The sequence below is a fragment of the Aphis gossypii genome, chromosome 1 (genome assembly GCF_020184175.1).
Source record: "Aphis gossypii isolate Hap1 chromosome 1, ASM2018417v2, whole genome shotgun sequence".
Classification (NCBI taxonomy): domain Eukaryota; kingdom Metazoa; phylum Arthropoda; class Insecta; order Hemiptera; family Aphididae; genus Aphis; species Aphis gossypii.
Genome location: NC_065530.1, coordinates 6,496,927 through 6,518,389, shown reverse-complemented (window position 1 = coordinate 6,518,389; position 21,463 = coordinate 6,496,927). Strand labels below are relative to the sequence as shown.

At 31.3% G+C, this 21,463-nt stretch overlaps 1 protein-coding gene across 1 annotated transcript in view; it reads left to right on the top strand.

Annotated features, from left to right (window-relative positions):
* LOC114128708 (protein Wnt-5b-like) overlaps positions 1–21,463 on the top strand; it is a 60,121-nt gene that overhangs the window by 21,741 nt on the left and 16,917 nt on the right. Inside the window, exons 2-4 of the mRNA XM_027993282.2 lie at positions 12,877–13,295; positions 16,147–16,327; positions 20,913–21,024. Coding sequence (XP_027849083.2) covers positions 12,877–13,295; positions 16,147–16,327; positions 20,913–21,024 — 712 coding nt within the window. The remainder of the gene's footprint in view (positions 1–12,876; positions 13,296–16,146; positions 16,328–20,912; positions 21,025–21,463) is intronic.

Sequence of the window (21,463 nt, the reverse complement as noted above, 5' to 3'; positions counted from 1 at the left end):
AAACAAAACTAAATTTTTTACACACTATGTCATTATATATTACAATATATACAATATATTTTTTTATATCTGTCGTATTAACAAAGTAATGACTTACGTATTATTTTTTTAATGTAAATATTCCATGTACAACATGTATTCATAAAAAAATTAAATAGTGATATTATGGTGAAAAGTCTTTAAAATAGTTTGTGTATTTTGTTTTGTACCATTTAAGTATACAACATTCTATTAGATCTGAATACCTGATTGCCAAGTAATTCTTGTATAGTATTATATATGTATTATATTATTATGTTTCATCGTGATGTATTCGACATATGCTTATTTATTAATAATATTGTACTTAGTGCTTACTATAAAGTATAAGGAAAATAGTACCTATACAACTTCAAAGAAAATCGTTCTTCTGCTGCGGCATCGACAAGGTTTTATTATTATTACGACTTGTGTATCTAACCGATTCCATGAATTATGCTCATATCGGAAATGAAGAATCCGTTATGTTTCTACTCAAGAATCGTTAGACTTTATGAATGGAACTCGTTGCAGCAATTATAAATGTATATATAGATACGTCTATCTTGATTAAGTCCAGCATCGCATGTACGTGGTTTAAAGTATAAACTAAGTACTGTACTAGAGTAGATAACCGTACTAATGTGATATTTGACTTTGAATGTTTGATAATTATAGAAAATAACAAAATGTAAGAGCAATGGAAAATAATTATTATTATATTGCAGTGAATTCGATAAAATGATTTGCTTAGACTTCTGAATCACTGCTGTTGAACTTCAATGCTGTTTAATGCATACGAATAAAAATGAAACGACTAGACTTTTAGAGGACCAATAATAAAAATGTTGTAACGAATCATTCTATTAGTATTTAGTATACTATATAATAATATAGGGGTTGACCATGGTTGTGAGTATACACATGTCTCGAATTGTATTAAAAAAAAAAAAACAATTTATATGTTAATGCCATAAGGGTTTAGAAATATATTGTTTTTATTTTCATCAGATTTTGGTTTTAAATGAAGTAATTTGGTATTAACTCATTGAATAATATGGATTGGTGTACATATTTTGTATGCAAAAAACATATTATTGGGATCTATTTAACAAGATTATTTTCTATGTACTGACTATTGATTATTACAGTACCTACTTATACTAATGCTGTTTATTAAAGATTAGGTTAGATTTTATTATTGATGTTGCAGTTATAATTATATAAATATTCTATTCAAATGCTACGAGTAGGTAGTCAACCGCATCCAAGTTGAACTATTTTTTTTTATTGTTATTATTAAAAGAAATAAATTATTATTACTATGGTATCAAAAACACGATCGTTGCGTAGATACACGTCTTAGACGTAAATTACTAAATGTGTTAAATTAACAACTTGGCAGTCGTGTGTATGTCAAAACCAAGTCATCGAAAAACTTTTCACATTGTGAATTTATACGATATATATATATATAATATATAAGTACAAATGACGTTATTCGGTTGCATCAGATATATATATAGTGTAATAAGTGTATAGATACATGCATTCATGCACATATTATATATATACATGCACGGAGATTCAGGTAGACGGCGGCGAGCTAGATGATTTAGAGCGCGTTATTTCAACAAAGGACAGTTTACAGAACCACTTAAGTCTCGCAACGCACATAAATCACACGAGCGCAGTCTTCGTGGCGATGGCGGTGGATATTCCGAGGGGGTATATATATCACGGTGGCCGCCGCCGCCAGAGTCGTGTATATATGTGTGTGTGTGTATGTGTGTAAATGTATATGTGTACTAGTGTACGGAGTGCGGGGGAGGAAATATTTTAATTTAAAATTCCCTACTCGTCCGCGGGCGAAAATGTAATACACGTTATAATATATATTATATACATATATATGTGTGTGTGTGTGTGTGTTTACTAACTTTACTTACATAAATGCGTACTAATAATATGAATGTATATGAGAACACGTATATATTCTTTGGAGGAATGTCTGTCAGCAGTTATCGCGAAGTATGAAGACTTCGGGACGTATATATATAATATATGTGTGTGTATACCTAATATATGTATATATATATGTACCTATACGAGTATACGAGGAACCGTGTCTATGGTCAACGCTGTTATAATACTTTATTTCTCCTTAAAAAAGTTTTCGTTAATATTAAAAAATTAAAAAAAAGAAAATTATTGATAGTTGATTGTTTAACTTAATATTAAGTTAGCATATGAATTATATTAGAAATGTAGAAATGGTTATTTTTTCATAGATTTATTATAAAATAATAAAATTGGTTCTCAATGTTATTGTGTTTTGATATTTTTTAGATTTCTAGTGTTTGACTGTATTTGTGAAGTAAAGTTAATTATGTTCAATGGGCTGTAGCCTAGTAGATTAGGAAAAAATTCTTAATTTAAGACACCTAAAACCTTACTGATCCTACTGTAAAATACAAATATTTTTATCTTAAATGATTAGAGTGATTAAAAAATATAAATAAGTGTGTATTGTTATTTAATGGTTATAGTTAACAGGCTTTGATTGACATTGACTTGTGTAATAAGTATATTCTGAGAACAGTTTGTACCTATCAATATATGATATATGTATTTTGTAAAGAAGTACTTTTTTATTATGAAATTATTTGTTGACTGGTTCTAAAATAATTTGACATAATGACTAGATAAAAAAAAAACTCGTTAACAGCTAACAGTTTATTTAGCAATAACAAAACGTCGACGGATTATATTATGTTACTAACTAAAAGTGCGATTGCTTGTGATTGATGACAATCGCGTGTGACTGGTGAATCTCGCGAATCGTTTAACAACAGCCAATAACAATGATACATTATCTATTTTGTATTTTTAAGCGACCACAAAGACCTTAAATTTAAAAAAAAATGTCACTTTATCAAAGTGACCGAGAAAGTTCCTCTATCTGTACGTGTCATCTGTGTCTAATGATAATATAATTTTATAAATCTTTTATTCGCGCTGCAGCATCGTATTGGTTAATACATTAACACTAACACTATATATTATAAACATTCCATGTGAACCATCCCTGACGTCAAAGTTTCAATATTATTTACAAGTTCTTACATATAAAGTATGTGTATTTTGCGAGTAATACGGACACGATGGAAAATACAGTATACGTATAAATATCATATACATGTACAGATAGGTAAATAAACAATATACATTCATCTGGTTGGCATATCGCTCGATCACGGACGCTCCACAGATTGTGAAAAAGTCGATTACGTTATTTATGGATGTACATTTCATATAATACTCGCTACATGGTTACAACTAAATAATATTCTTCACGTATCGCGAACACGTATGACGTGTCGGTGTTATATTAGAGACAACCGCTACAGTCATAGATCATGTAGATCTAAAACAACATTTACATTTCCGCCCGAAAATGATATATTGTGTGTACATGTTAGCACGTATTTGTAGTATTGACTGCTATATAGATGCTGTATTAAAATACACATTATTAAAAAGAAAAAATTAAGGATAATGGTACAATAATATATTGACGCGATAGAGATGAAGTATAATATATATATATACTAACAGGCATTGGGTAGCACTAAATTATTAGAGACTAGAGAGTCCTTTTTTAGTTTCTTAATATTTTCACACAAAAGAATATTAGAAAAGATATTTTTTGGAGTAATTTGGAAGTAGCGAGTTTAGATATCACGCTATATTCAGTAAACAATAAACTATCTTAATCCTATACTATATCGTTATTACGTTTGAACTTTGAATTGTATTTTAATATCATACCCAAGCAATGTGGTGTATAAATAGTCAATTTTGAAAACTTTTTTTCAACGCTATGTTTTATTTGACGAGCAAACCAAATCGTGCTCGCAAGTAATCGTATCATAGTGAAAAATGTAGTGTATGTATAATATTATAACATTTATAACACAGTATAATAATGTGTTCATGTTTATATCAATGAATATTTTAGCTGGATGACTATTTGGATCGAAATGGGAGTAATAGTATCGAAGTAGCTACACATTTTGACCCTTTCGGTTGTGTTTTTTTTTACAAAAAGTTTTTCTAATTGAAAAATCGACAAAATTGGAGGAAATTAAAATTTACGAATAATAAATTAATTATCAGTTTTTCACACATTTTCATTTTATCTCGATATTGATTTTTTAAAATGACATTTCTTTAACCTCTCGCAAACGGTAAATCTTCTCATTTCGATGATCTGCAGCCGTCTAATTTAAATGTTTAGCGGTACACCTGTTAGCGCGAACACGTAAATCACCGCAGTACACTAAGACCACGCACGGTGTAAACACAACAATACGCACGTCCATCCGAGGAGCTCATTACGTATATATATGTATTATAATATTATAATTGGCGCAATAGTCTGTAACAATATGATGTGTTGCGTCGCACGCGTACGCTCGTACGCTCCTCGTCTACCTCTCGGCGGCGAGTTTCCCGTCGTCGCGCGCCCCGGCCAATGGTTTTCCGCGGCCGGCAGAAACATATCGGCATCGCAGACCGACTCGTATGATCTTCCCGCAGACCTTCGCCGTCGCCCGAGTAACCGCTATTGGGCCGAATACAACGCTAATATCGCGCGTACACGGAAAAGCGCAGTTTTGCTGCGGCGGCGGTCGCGTAATATCGGTCCGGTCCGTTCATTACGCTAATAGATTTCCCCGCCGCTAAGACACATCAAAAGGAATCGAGCGAAATCCATCGTGTAGGCGCTCCGACGCCGTCGCTGCGCGGGGGTGTCCGCCGCCGCCGTCCTTGCACACGCGCGCGCACGCACAAAAACGAGGGGGTTGAGCTTGATTAATGGGACCGGTACGCTCGCGCGCTGCCCACCCCTAGTGCAGTATGCGTACGACGTGCACGCGCGGACACGCGCCCCCTTTGTATAAATCATCCGGGACGCGTCCGCGCTCGCCAGTCGACGGACGTGGCCGTAAATTATACTCGCGCGCGCATGTTGTGTGTGTGTGTGTGTGTGTGCACGCGAAGAATATTGCGTATATTATTACATCGACGGTGGCGATTTATCGGGGCGGGCGCAGATGCATCGCCGCCGCGGTAAACGAAGGTCCGAGATACGCGACTCGAGCGGTGACTGTAACGCTCGATAATATTATACACCGCTGCAGGGTGTGTTTCGTGCACACCGTGGTGCAGTTTGCCCCCATCCGTAACTTTTTTTCCCGTTTTATATTTTCTAAGCGCGGGCGTTTTGGTCGGTCGTGTCAGACTCTCGATGCACATTAATATATTATTTCTTTGCAGGACTTTGTCGATACCTGCTTGTATATATATTATGTATACCTACGTACCTATATGCAATAACAATAATAGTATCTATTCAAGTATGAAACGGGGAAAAACAATAATGATAAGCAGCCCATTTTAGTGTTAGTTTGTGTATATAATATAAACTGATGTCGAAAGATTAATTTATCGTCATCGAATTAAAAGTTCAGAAAACGATCTGAAAAAATACCTAGTCTTTATTCCGTACGACGTTTTTATAAATTTTCGAATACGTATAATATAATAATATGATCATTTACTCATACAATGTTTCATTGACGTACCTTTGGCAGGTACGACCATAGATAATAGAAGAATTATCTAAAGGTACGAGTATATGATATCATACAGTTTTTTGGTTACGTGTTGTATATATGACTCGACGATAAAGATTAAGGAGGAATTGATCATTAAGATAAAATTTACTCAAGGTTTATCGCAAAACCATATTTCTGAATTGTACGAAAAATATTTCTGTTAGATTTCGTGATGTAATCATTTAGTTTAGTCGATTAAAATTGATATCTTAAGTTTAACATTATTTTCGGTACTGTTGTAATAGGTATTTCTTGAAAAATATCATCATATTATTATTTATTGAATTAAATCTGATGTATATATATTTGAATACAACAATTACAATATAATATTATGCAGCATAAAAAAAAATCAATTGCATAGTTATTATATTTTTACGATGAGTCAATTATTATATTTGTACTGGTTATTACATTCAAATGAATTAATAATCACATTATTATTCAACTATACATGGGATACACCTATAGGTATGAGTAATTTGCACATATATATTATATTGTGACGACTTTCTGTTGCTTCAGTACGTTTTACATATTTTGTATTCGATTATCCTTTTTTTAAATTGTCCAACTGACCGTTGGCTTACGAGTTCGTAATGTAGACATACACATCGTGTACTTCCAAGTTCCAATAAATATTTCTAAATTACTATGCGTATTACTGTTAACACCAAGAATACATTTTTTTTATGATTCAACTACTAATTTTGTATATTGTACATCTTTAAAAAGTGTAGTCAAGTTTGACTAATATACAGACATTTTTAATAACTATTACTTAGCTGAGTGGAGTGAATTTTGTTTTATATAATTAATTATAAATATTTCCGCACTGTCTAGTCTATCTATAAATCATAGTAATTTATCAATGACGATTTCTGTTCTTACAGGTCAATTGGTAATTAAAAATAAAAATATTATATCGTGATATACACATATACTGAAAGTTATATGTGTTGTACGCCAACAATGTGTAGAATAATATGACCTTCACCGGACGTATTATATCTTATCCTTATAACAGGCAACAGCTAGCTATAACACTGCAGTATAACTGTACGCTGGAACCGAACTTTTACCCCTGCACTCTGTAGTGTGTGCGCGTAATATACTTACTGTGTAAGTTCATTTAATATAAGTGTGCCGTTCATGGGGGTGTCAAGTAATGTTTTGAATTCTTCAAATATCAAAGACTATTATTACACCCTTGTAGTGGTGTGCTTTGTTACGCTTCACTGTCGCAGTATACTTGAAAAAAGATGCGATCACATAGTGTGACATTCTGTTGCGTATACACACATACACACGCATTCATATTAGAATGTTACATATACATAATATTGTTCATCGTATGCATTGTGTTCCTGCATGCAATTTCGCAATCGTTCCAAAATCATTTGTAACTTTTGACGTACCTACCAAGCGTCACTTTACGAACTATGCGAATAACGTGGTTTTTTTTTTGATTTCGAACGAAAGTCATTTATTTGTTACAACAGTCTTCACTCTTATTTTAGTATTACAACAAGGGATCATGATATTATGGATTAATATGATTTGTCGCGAAGTTGCATTCGAATACGCGTATAATAACAGTCGCACTGTCAACTGTGTATACGAATATTGCGTTATCGTCGGAATTGAAATGTATGATATACCTACCGTATATTATTATTATTCTGAGCTTTTGAAGTTCGATAATTATACCGTGTCTGCAAGTAATAAGTGGTCACCATGCACTCTTTTTTTGAATTTTAAAGTCTTTAGATTTTGCGGTGTTTTCAGTTTAAATGGATCGAGTTCGGTAAAAGAGCTACAGCACAGACATATTTATAAGTACCTATTAAATTAATAGCATTTGTAAAATAGAGATCATATCGAAATTATATCCTCGAGATTTTATAATTCAAAGACAAGGTAGAGCTGTTTATTGTGAAGAGTAATGCTGTAGTAATGGTTATATGCGTGATGTTACTAAGTACTATCTGTCACAGTGGCTATTTAATTCGAAGCTATCTTTTATCAAGTACTTTGACGAAATAAGATGACAATCTACAGGGGATTAATTAATTTGACGACAGCCACGTTGATAAATAGTTTTTATGTTATTAATTTTCAAGTCAAACTTGTTAAAAAGTTGTTAGGTTATAAATTATAGCTTATAATATACCCATCATAAACATTAATTAATATTTCGATGTACAGTCTGTCAATATGTTATTATATATTTACATGTCCGGTGTTTCGTTCTATTGAATTTGTATAAAGAAAAGTTGTAAATCACGAATCAAAACTGTTAGGCATGGACTCTTGGGATGTGAACTGTATACCTATAATATGATGTAGTGAAGAGTAATTGTTATATTTAATTTAAACCAAACAGAATTATATAAGATACTAGACAGTGAAATACTGAAGTCTGAAATGCAATAATATATCGTATTGATGGTTATTAAAAGGCCTTAAGGGTAGTTTAATAAGTATATACAAGACATAAATAACGATCAATTGTAATGTATTGGTAATATTTTATAAGTGGACAATCGTGTTATTAGAAAATTTATGTTGTAACTTATAACTGTGTAACTTGTTCTTCTTTTATATTGAATATACACGTTTGGTTAATGTTTTGGTTATCGAAGTATAATATACAATACGAATTCTAATAAAGTTGTTATGATTGAAGGTCATTATGTTACTCGTAACACACGAACTTCTATGTACATCAATATTATTTTATTTGTATTTATAAAATAAATTATTAGTTTAGCATTTTATTGAAACAAACAATAATAATAATTTAATAACTCTACGTAATTTTATTTTACTCTGTTTCCGATGGTTTCAAGTTTTCAACGATATAAGTTATTTTTATTTTTTCTTATAAAATACAATAAAATAAAATGTGTCTACTGATTTTGTGTGGTATCAAATGTTATACAATTTACTGGTTGACTTGTTGATTTTCCGGGGTAGGTTTTGAATTACTTGCAATGTAAATGATCCAGTAGTCCGATTTGCTATCTAATATACGAATTAGTTATACCTGGATATTCATATTAACTTGAAGTGCAGTTTTTATTCGATTTCAATTTGTTATACCTAATATGTATAAGTACATATATATGTATAAATGTACATATATATACAGCTAATCGTATAAAATATATGATCATTGCTGGCAAAAAAAATAAATAGGGTTAAAAATAAGTAAGAATGCGTAATATTAAGGTACACATTTTTTTTATAAAATGTATATAAAAAATTATAATCTGTTACCTACGTAAAAGTAAGTGTATACTGTATATATATGCATCACGTTTTTCATAGCGAATTATAAACAGTCTTGTAAGAATATTTATGGCATTTATATTATACATAGTACATATATATATATATATATATATATATATATATATGTATGAGGTGGTCTATTTTATTTTTAATAATAAAAAAAATATATAATAATAAATATAATGTTTTTCTCGGAAACGTCTCTGCGTGCGCCGTATTTTATTCATTTTGATCCTTTGAGCGTACTTACCGCAAACAAAACCGGCTTTTGTTTAAATAAAATGTTTGTTGAACGATTTATTGCACAATCTGTCAAGTGAAAGTTTATAAAAAAGAAGAAAAAATATACAATAAAAGGGAAGCCTTTTTTATTTTTTGTTTGGTGGTCTGACCGGAAACGTCCGAACGTCGGCGTGTATACCTATACTCTAACTGTATACCGCATGTCAACTTAACATTAAACGGCTATTTTGTACAGCATTTCTAGTTAAAAAGGGATTTTAATGTATATTTTTTTAAATTTCGATACATTCTCCGGCTCTCTTGTCAGGTAAATTAACGGTAAATCATACTCCGAATTTATAAAAAAACATATCTTTTTTTGTCATCTAATAATTTTTATTGAAAATACTTTGTCGGCTAACTGAATATGAATTTTACCAACTCCACTGTCTATGTAGGTATTTTGTATACATCTGACATCATATACTTTTTATATGATGTATGATATATGTTTCAGTGAACAACAAAAGTTTGACTAGCGCTTATCTCGTATTGTATATAACACGAACCGTGGTTAAATAATTTGTTTAAAAATTATACTGTTTAGTTGATCGTAAAATCTAAGACGACGAGCATACGTTATTGTATTCAACATATTAAACATATCGTGTTTTTAACATCGTATTATAATCATCACAATATAGATAAATGATAATAATCATTTCATATCTATATGGAATATATGTATAAAAATAAATGTTTATTTATTTATTTGTCCTATATATAGTCTCTAGAGTCAAAATTATTGACTGTTTTCAGTAAGAGTCATATCAATAATTTTTCGATGTTCGAAAAGAGTATGTAGCTTCGTTTTCCAACACATACATAGTGGCTTACACATGAGTTTTACTTCAATTCTTGAAAATTTAAGAGTATAACTAATAATTATTATTATTATCTAGAAAAATATAATGTATATGTAAATATTTAATTTGAGTATTCATGCAATATCCGTTTTACCGCAAGATTTAAAATGTAATATATTATGACTATTGCGATCTGTCACACAATTTAAAATGTTAAAACTACTATATGTGCTATGTTATACATTAAATAAATGGTTATGGTCAATTTTAAAATTGAAAATTTTGAAGATTCGTTGAATGTTATACATATTCATTCGATTGGAGATCAGTCATCAGTATATGTGATGGTTTTTTTTTTATTGATTTCATGTAAAGTTTATTCATAAAATATAGAGTTAGATTCAAATAAATGAAATTGTCTTATTTTAAAATTTAAAATTAATATTTTATTTATAGTATATAATATACCTCATTAAAATTTTCTTTTAATATTAAACTGTTTTATTTTACTAACATTTAAATCATTTAGGCACTTAATTATATTTCGAAGTCGTTTTATATAATAATCATTTCACCTATACAGTCTGTGAATCACATTATAGTAATATATGGTAGAACATCATTAATTAATCGTTATAGACGTTTATCGTGCAGAATTTTGCACGAATCCTGTAATTTAAATTAAATATACAATCATCGATGATGTACCAAACAGTCGATTGTCATCATGTTGTAATAATAATATTAAATGTATCATATTGTAGGGAAACGATACGAAAAAATCACAGTCGTCGAAAGCTCAAACGTTTTAACGGTAATTAATAATATTACGTCGTCCGATTACTCGCGCATCATCTCCGGGCGGCTTTCTAACCCGCCGACGCCGAACCGACCGCGCGCGCACTACAACAGTGGTCCGCGCTCAAGGGGTTTCGACTGTATATTACTGCCGTACAACACGTTGTTTGTTTTCGGTGCGCACGAAGAGCCGCCCCGTGTACGCTTCTTGTCTTTCGCTTAGCTATATTATATCGCGCGTACGCATTATATTTACGGCCGCGCGGTCCCGGGAGCCCGTCCCGTCTCGCGTCCCGTCGCCGCCGCCGCTCGGTACACACGCTGACGATCATAATATAATACGCACACGCACACATATATATATATTGTACACACGGTCTCGGGAGCCCGCCGGCGTTTTATGATTACCGCTCGCGCGCGCTCGGTGAAATATAGTTAGTTATACACGGTCGAACGGATGCAAATGAAATATTAACTCCCCTCGCCTTGCAGTGTACCGTTGCCGTTGCACGGTCCCGCACTTCAGTATATGTACACCGCCATCCACCATCACCGCAACCGACGCCGACGCCGCCGCCGCCGCCGCCACCCGCCACTTCAGCGCTATTACTACACCGCACGGCCGACGGTGTATTAAGTCGTTATACTTCCCGCCGTCTCAACCCTTCGCCCCCGCCGCCCTGCACCGCCCACCCGGAAACGGGCTTTCGTTGCATGCGTATATAATAATAATAATAATATGTGCGTTTACGATATTTTATAATATATATAATTGCCCTCGGGTCCTCGGCGTACTTACGAAAAGCAGCAGCAGCAGCGGAGAGTGTACACACGAAAATAATATATATATGATATATAATATTGCTCGTAATATGAGGTATATGAGTGTGTGTTGTATGCTTTTTATCCCGTCCGAGAACATATTATTATAAAAAAGTTCTGATAGGCGGCCCGAAGTCTGCCCCACGTGGACTTAATACCGTATTATATTTACAGACTTATGCGTATATATGCTGTATATACGTTTTTTATAAGGACGATCGTCGCGTGCTGCGGGCTGTAAGGGGCGGAGCTCGCGTTGTACGAGGACCCGCGTAGACGTTTAACTAATTGGGTGTCCCCGGACCGTTTCGCTTTTCTATATTATGTATATTTTATTACTCCGCTGCAGCTTATATTATATAATATTTTATACGATAAAATTCGACGAGTCACAACCTATATATATTATTATTTTGCCGGTCGGATTGACACGACCACGCCTCTTGGCTCTCTCGGTACCGCTACGTGGAAATCTGCCGTCGCTGCTACGGGGACGCGACATTTCATTTCGAAATTTTATTCGACGTATAGCAAAAAATATGTTTTTCTAACGTTCGTCGTAAATATAATATTGTATAATGTATATACTATTAAAATAAAATAAAAATTTAAGATTAAAATATCGTTAACGTAAGGTGGCACTTTTCAGAATTTTCCAGGGACCTAATTAGATGTTCTCTTTCGAGGCTTCTTGCGCCACCACTGTGGCTCTCCGTCCTCGGGCGAATGTTGTACATAATCGTATAAATATAATATATGAAAATTAGTATAATTTGCCTACATATTACCCTCTTAGGCTTATTTTGTCAATTGATTAAATAAATAATTTATTGTTAATTTGTTAATATAAAATATATGAAAGAAAAAATTCTTGTTTCGACTTTTTTTTATGCATGTTTTAAATTTTTCATATAAAATTAAGTTTTTTGTTTTTTTGTTTTTGAATAACCTAGTCTGAGAATAATTAAAAATTCTTATTTTTATTTTTTTTCAAAAAAGCGAGCTCGTCATCGCTACGTATTGCAATGTAATATTGTAATACTTAATATTATAGTGCATATTAAATGGCATAACTGTTTTAAGCACGCCAAATAAATGGTACCTAAATATATAACATTATTAATATTTTAACGATAATTGATAGTAGTATTATGTTACGTGTTTTGCAGACATTTCAAAGAGTCATCGTCGTACGCACAACAGGTGCCGTGGACGCCGCCGGAATCGTCTGGCGGCGCTGTAGGGGTCGGGGGCGTCGATGTCTCCGTAAGTGAAATGGGAACGATGGTAGGCGGCAGCGGCGGATCGATGAGCATGATGGGAGACCCGTTGCTCTTGTCGCCGTCGTCGTCGCCTATGCCTCCGTCGTTGCCTACAGATCCGCCGCCAAAGTGTAACAACGTGACCGGTCTTTCTGCCGGTCAGGCCAAGCTGTGTCTGCTCTACGAGGAACATTTGGCCTCCATTCGGTACGGCGTACAAGCTGGACTCGCCGAATGCCGAGCGCAATTCTTGCATCGACGGTGGAACTGTTCCATGACTGCCGAGAACGTCGGTGCGCCGTTCCTCGGACCCGATTTGCAAACAAGTACGTAGCTATAATTATACATTACATAATATAACAGAGAACACGTAAACTGACTTTGTTTTTGGATGCATTTGAACTGACAGGAGGTTTATGATTTGAGAGTTGAGGAAGTTAGCAAAATAAATGATATGCATATCAATTTGTAATACCCATTATATTACTAAAAATGACTCAAACTTATAAAACTACTCGGTATCATTGACGCATTTCTTATTTTTGATAAAATTACAATTTATTTTAATTACGCAGGAGTAGTTAAGTATTTGCTTGGATCTAGTTTATTAAGCGTGGATTTCATAAAATAAAAATAAATTGATGAATATTATTTCTTTCTAACAGTTTGAAGACAAATAAGAATCGTAAAATATAATAAGATAAGTGATTTAGCCAGTGATGTTGCATTTAAGCAGGCTGCAGTTAAAGAGGGGGTGGATTAATGTTAACTTTCTCAAAATGGGATTGAGCAAATAAATGGCATAACTTAACCACATTGATACGTTTATACTCGTATTTATCATTGTCGTCTTTATCCTTCCATCTGGGAATATGAGACAGACTGGCAGATTTACTATGTGTGTGTTATAGCCATGGATAATCGCGGGTAGTCGACAGCCAGACAGAGTTTAGTATTTAGTTCCGATCGATTCTCGAACGAGACAATCAAGGACGAGAAGTATAAAGTCAGTCATTTAATATAGTTATACAGTTATACTGAATAGTTTTAGATTTAATAGTTAAGTATTAGATTAGAAATAAATAATAAATACAGTTTAATATGTATAGTTGAATTAGAGGTGAAAAAAAGAGGAGAGGTTACAATACATAATATGTATTATTGGAATTATACTGGAAATAAAGCTTTAATGTCTTATTGTCTTGAATCGTTTAAGTATCACAATTGATAACATTTTTAATTCAATTCACATTTCTATTAGATATAGTAAACACATAAATCTTAAAATAATGCGGTTTTACGAAACAAATAAATCGTTAAAACGATAACTCAATATTCTGCAGTTTCCTGAAAAGAAAATCGAAATTTCGTAGTTTATTAAAAAGTTTTGAGTGTGCCAAAAATATTTTATTATATTATAAAGTATTAACACAAACGCAAATATTTTTATTTTATATTCTAGTGACAGTTTTTAATATATTTCTCTTTTGATAGGGGCAAAAATGCCACATATTTCATCCCAGAGGGGATGTCCATTTTACAGGGGACAAATGTCCCCCCAAGTTAAGTCATATTCATTTTGGCCGAACAAGAGCAGTGGACGAAAAGGGTTCTGTCCTTGTTTTTATTTATCATATTTTATGCACAGACACGTATAATCTAGAAAAAGCGTGTGTGTAGTTTATTCACAACAACGTCATAAAGGGATATATTCGAATTTCAAATAACTTGATTTATAGCAAAATCGAGTGAAATTTAGCGATTGTTGTAACTGAGTTATTCATAGTATAATTTTGTTTTTCGTATAATAATTTTTAAAATATCTTTAAATCTTAAAACAAAACACATTATATACTATTATACTTAATTTTTAACGATCGCAGTAAAGACTGTCCCTGCAGTAATGTCAGATCAAATTAAAGTATTAAAATTTTATTTATAAGACTTAATTTTGGTCAATATTTTTCTCATAATAATTTGGTCCTCCGTGGTTGTAAATTAGTTGTGGCTTAGTGTGTTGCAAAGAGAGTGCTCTAAAAGCTTTGGAGATAAAAAACTAAAGATAAAACTTCCTGCTGAATCGTATTATCATAAGCATTGATTAAATCAACAAGACTATCATAAAATAACAAAATCAAGTAGTTTGTCCGGTTTGTCGTATACATATTTTATCGCGAAATCAATATATCTATATTATATTTATCTGTCTTTATGTATTCAAATTATACTGAATATAAAACTATAAAAAGGTCTATTACAAACAATTAGTATAGAGCTACTCAGTATATCTGTATAATATTATTTGGGCTATTGGGCTGATATCTTTTAAGTTCTGATTATTTTGATGTTTTAAATTTACGATAAAAAATAATTAAACAACCTCTGAAACGTCGCGTGGGCCAACCTCCTATATAGTGTATGAACCACAAAATTGATTAAATATGTGATTTGAATATTAAACAACTTTTTGTTTTAATCATCAATAAATAAAATAAAAATAATAAATATATTAATTTTACTGATTAATAATTATATATTATGTAATATATGGGCACACAGTTTTTTTTAATTAACCAAATTCATAATTGACATGTCAATGATTTATAATATTTTAGTTTGTACTTAATAATAGTTTTTAGTTCCTACCTATGATATGTAAGTGTATAATGTAATCGACGTTGTATTATGTATCTTAATATGAAGTTAATATGCTGTAAAATTTTAACATTGTTAAAATTAAAATAAATTTGACACATCTATACCTATTAATATATTATATCAATTAGGCCGGCCCTGAATTTTTTTTTAATTTTAATTTTTATAAATGCTTTTTCACTTATTATTTTTAAGTATATAAATATAATTTAAATAACACAATTAAAAATACCAAAAGGTATCTTAAGACATAAATCCTAATACACTGTATAACTTTTATTAGTATATTTGTCTTTATTTTATTAACTAATTAAAGAACAATTTAATTTTCCGCAGACTGTAGTTTTAATTGAAGGCGATGAAGTTGAACCTATTATGTCTATAGTTTATAATTAGGTATACTACCTAAATAAAGTATAAATTTATTATTTTAATTTACATTTAGAAGTGTGTGTTTTTGATTTAACGTGCTGAAACTGTATGGGGATCAAGTTTAATATTTTGTGTTCATGTCGGTTACAGGCAGCCGCGAGGCAGCATTCGTGCAAGCGATCAAAGCAGCCGGCGTTGCGCACGCTATGGCCCGTGCCTGCAGAGACGGTCGTTTAAACACGTGCAGTTGCTCTAGATCGGGGAGGCCAAAGGATTTGAGAAGAGATTGGGTTTGGGGCGGTTGTGGAGATAACATGGAATACGGATACAAGTAAGTGTGTTTTTGATATCTTTCAAAATAGTTTAACATTACGGATGTAAAAATTAATACCCTTATTTTAATTAACAGACGCGATATAGTTTTAAAACTTTAAAACTATTGAACTGGTACAATTAATGCAATTAATGTTTAAACATATTTTTGATTTAAAGTATTTCTTACAAAGCATCCACATAGAAATTGTTTCAATGGCCACGAATCACATACGATTTTGTATAACTAGCTTAGTGGTTACTGGTTATATACGGTGTAATCGACATCTACCATAAAGAGTAGAAAGTAGAAACTATTAAAATATGTTTGAGATTATGTTGATTAAACCCTTAAAAATTTAATTACGACTTTACAATATCGACACATTGTTTACTTAGATTTAATTTAACTTTTGTGCCTTAACATTAATAACAATATAGTGTACAAAATTACATGATAACCAAGAAAAAATTTTGACTTAAAGATCAGCAAAGTTGCTTGAACTCGTTTTTGTTAAATCCATTCTGTATAATAAATGAAAAATGTGTTTATAGTTTATATATATATATATATGTTACATAAACCAATTGGCTTTGACTGAATCGTATACAGTAAATATTTACTAAAACGGGAAAATAAAAACAATGCAATCAATCAGATCAATCGGGAACATTTTTAAATGACAGATTGGCAGCTTATATGAAAGTCATTATAATTCTAAGCTCTTAGACCACCATGAGATGACAGTTGTAAACTCCCGTTCTCGTATATATAATATGTATAGAGTTAGTTATGCCATTGTTATTCCTTATATAGTTGTATGAAATGTTTAGTGACGTAGAATTTCTTACATTTAAAAAAATATATGATCCTTATCGAATTTGTATAATCATTGAAAAATTATTTTACCTTTGATATTTTCCAAATAGAAGCTCAAAATATAATAATTATCACTTATAATTTATGAATATTAAACTAACTCATAATGGTTATGATATTCATATAAAAACGTTATTATGTAAACGTATATTAATATTAATGTTTTACGTTTACTTGCAACTTGAAATCATTTTATAGTTAATAATATTTGGTTTTGATTTAACATATACCTTCAATAAAGTGGAAATGTATGTATCACTCATATGATTGTATAAAACTCAATAATTGAAGATATGAATATTATGATACTAAATTAATAAATATATTATTAAATAACCTGTAGATATATTATTATATCCTTACCACTAATTTTATTTTATATTGCTAAGACATGACACATACAAAATATTACTTAAAAATAATAAATAAATAATTAAAATTTTTTATGTTGTGAAACGGTTTTTCGTATAATTTATTATATTACTAAAAATTTAAAATTGTGTAGGTAAGCATTAACAAATTAAAAGTAAATAATGATGTAAAATGTCAATGCCTTATAATTTATTGCTTTTATTATTATGTAAACCACGTATGTGTATATTCAGAAGTTATAACACCTACCTTCCTACTTACTTCTTATACATTTATTTTGTTATGTTCGTAAAAAAAGACAAAAAAGAATTCGTTCAATTAACCGAAAAATTGTTGTCTACAAAAATGTGTAAAGCGATAACGTAGACAGGAGGTCGTAAAAAACATTTTTCAACGTAGGTATGAAGCAACTTATAGTTGTGTTTTTTCACTGTTCCCGTATCTAAAAATATAAATAACCACTAACCCGGTAAACATTTCCGAACAGATAGCCGAAAAAAACTACTTTACGCGGTGCACAAAAATATTTTTCGCCAGTCACGAGAAACTGGTTTGAGTTTTCGATGGAAGTGCAATAAAAATTTTCTTGAAAATAGAAAATAAATTATTAATGATTAAATCCGTAGTTTATACTCGCTCACCAATTGTGTATTATTTATTCGAGTTTAATACATATTATGCACGTATATTATGAAACAATAAAATATAAATAATGATTTCATGAATTAAGTAGTAGAAAAAAGATGCAATTACGGGTATAAAATCATTAATATAATAATATCAATTATCAATCAATGGTACTCACTACTCACTATAGTGGTGTTTTCAGCTAACTGACTTTTGTAAAACATATTATGTAGATACAATTGTACTATAATACAAAATTAATGTATAAAATAGGTATTGATGGTAGTATATTATATAATTATTTATGACTTAGGTTAGGTTAGGTTACCAACTCACTATAGTATATTGTATTTGCGTAAGGAGAAGTAAAATACATGAATTAATTATTAATACTTTTAAATGATAGAAATGATATTATACATTTAAAATGTTATTTCACCAGCAAAATTTTTTTATACATTGAAATTCTCAAAAAAATATTCTGCTTTGAAATATGAAATTTTTGTTTTGTAGTATACAATAATACCCTTTTGCTCAAATTCTAACGGTCTAACGTCACAGTAATAGCAACCGGACAGATATTATCGCAATGCCCCTTCCCCGTTTAAATCACCACATTCGAGCGGTTTTTATATTTGTTCAATGTTCATATATATATATACCTAATAATCATATGCATGAGAACTACGGCCGATAAACGATTGTACCAACATATAATATATTAATAATTAATATTATACGTATAGATTATTATTGTTACCGCTTTGCGATATGCATATATTCTTACCGCCTCTTATAGTTTATACCTACAATATATCAATATAATATAATATAATGTTGTTATTATTATTATTATTATTGAGTCATGGATTTATAGCGGTCTGGAAGCTGTTAAAATAAATATAGGTTCTCTCGGAGCACACGTAATATTAAAATTCCTACGGTGTGTACCGTGACTGTGAGAGCCCATTGTTTTCACGGCGTACCTATAATATTATACGCACGACCGATCTATTGCTTCTTAATGGGGACACCGGCTAATGTATAGTACTTATACGATAACTGGTAGTGTCGGCGGTAACCCTCGTAATTACAATATAATTTTCGGGCGGGTTGTCTAAAACCAATTAAACGGACAGGTCTCATCGCGGCTACGGCATTTACACCCATTGGCATTATATTATATACATGCGTGTAGGTGATTTTTATTCCGGTGGTAATTTTTAATATAATATAATAGTACCTATATAGTATATACCATACCTGTATCGTTGATCTTGCGACGCAGCGGACTTATAGCGACCTCCTGCTGCAGTTATACTGTACATACTGCAGGTGAGAAGCTGACGTATTGGCTTAATTAGCTTCCGGAATAGTATCTTTATATATCTATCATATTATATATACTAATCAGCTTTTACCCCACAACGATTAACCGCGTGGTATGGATAGACACAAACAAATTACCTTAACTATTTTGAGTAATAATAATAATAATAATAATAATAAGCGTTTAAAAAAACATACTATAAGTAGGTACAATCCATTTATTTTGTAGAATAAGTCTGTATATAGAAATAGATAATATGTAAGTACAAAATGCTGCATAACTTTTTAATTTTTTTAACCTAATAACATGAACACGATAATTATGAATAAGATGGGAGTATATGGGAATACGCGCGTTCACGTGGAATAAAGAACTACGTATTTAATATTATAAGCGTACCTAATATAAATCCTGAATCAAAATTATGGTTGTCAATAAGTCATATTATAGCCGTGGCTTAGCCAAGTGTTACACAGACAGAACTCGAAACTTGTAGGTACTTAATAATTATAGTCATTTACAAAATTTTTGGGTTTATACCGATTAATTATCGACTATCGTCATCCATAATTTCGTATCTATATAACGCTCGACGAGAATAGGTACTAGGTACTTATGAATGCTGCGTGAAAACGATTAACAATATTTATTAACGATTTATAATATATTATGTGTATGACGTACATACACTCTCTGCTTCTTTCTCTTCCACACACACATAGATCTTTTTTCTCTATATACAATACCTAAGATATAGAATAAAAATTACAGTCCAGAAATACACAATGTTAGGAGGAAATATTCATTTACAATTGTTAAGTTCCTCTGTCTTGTTTTAGTGTTATTAAATTACAGATCATTTGTACGTTACCTATATCTGGTATTTAGAAACATGAAATGTTATATGCGTTGGCAAGTCTTAATTTTTTTTACTGCAATTTTGATTAGTAATTTTACTTTTATTATTTATTAAACTATTCTATGAAAGCTATAACTAAACCTATAACTCATTAGTGGTTGTGAGCTTTCGGCCTTTTTAAGGGCCTTTTGGCCTAAAATTCCGTGACATTACATGGTTTAGGATAAAGAAAAATAATATTTTGATTTTCATAAACAAAAAAATGTGAATTGCTATTTATTTCAATAAATTCAAATGTTAAAAATGGATGTATTTAACTTAAAGAATATATTGCATACACACATAATTAAAATATATATGGTTAGGTTTATTAGTATTTTAATACAGTTATGCATAGGTATCAGTTTATAGTTTAAAACGAGAAACTGGATACTAATCGATATACTTGGTGATTTTAACGCTAGTGTATTAAGTTCAATACTATGCAACTATGGTTAATATGTTTATTGATAATATTTTTTATTTGTTGTATTTAGGTTCACTAAAGTGTTTTTGGACGTTAAGGAAAAAGAGAAACGGTGGAAAAAGGGCTCTCCAGAACAAGGTCGAAATTTGATGAACCTGCACAACAATGAGGCTGGTAGACGGGTAAGAAAAGTTATAATTTTGTAATATAATTAGTAATACATCGCATCTGTATACTATCATTAAACGAAGTGGTCAGGAATATCGCTCGCTTATATTATTGCATATTATAATGATTTATTATTTCCTAAGTATACAGTCTTACGTACAGTGGGTAGGGCCTCGTAAAATTGCTACCACATTATATTCATGCCATGCGGTAATTTTCAAAAAGATCCCGCGGTAGCTGGATAGCACGGCAAGGTATTATTACGCGTGCGGTGCATATTATGTCTAATCATTTTTAACCAATTTGTCTTTTTAATATTGGTACTTTTCATACGTGTTTACGGACGATATCTGTGGTCATTGGCTTGTATATACGCACGGCTGAGGTCATGCACGAAGTGGATTCGAGTAAAAATAACATAAAATAAAATATAATATTTGTAATCAAAACTTA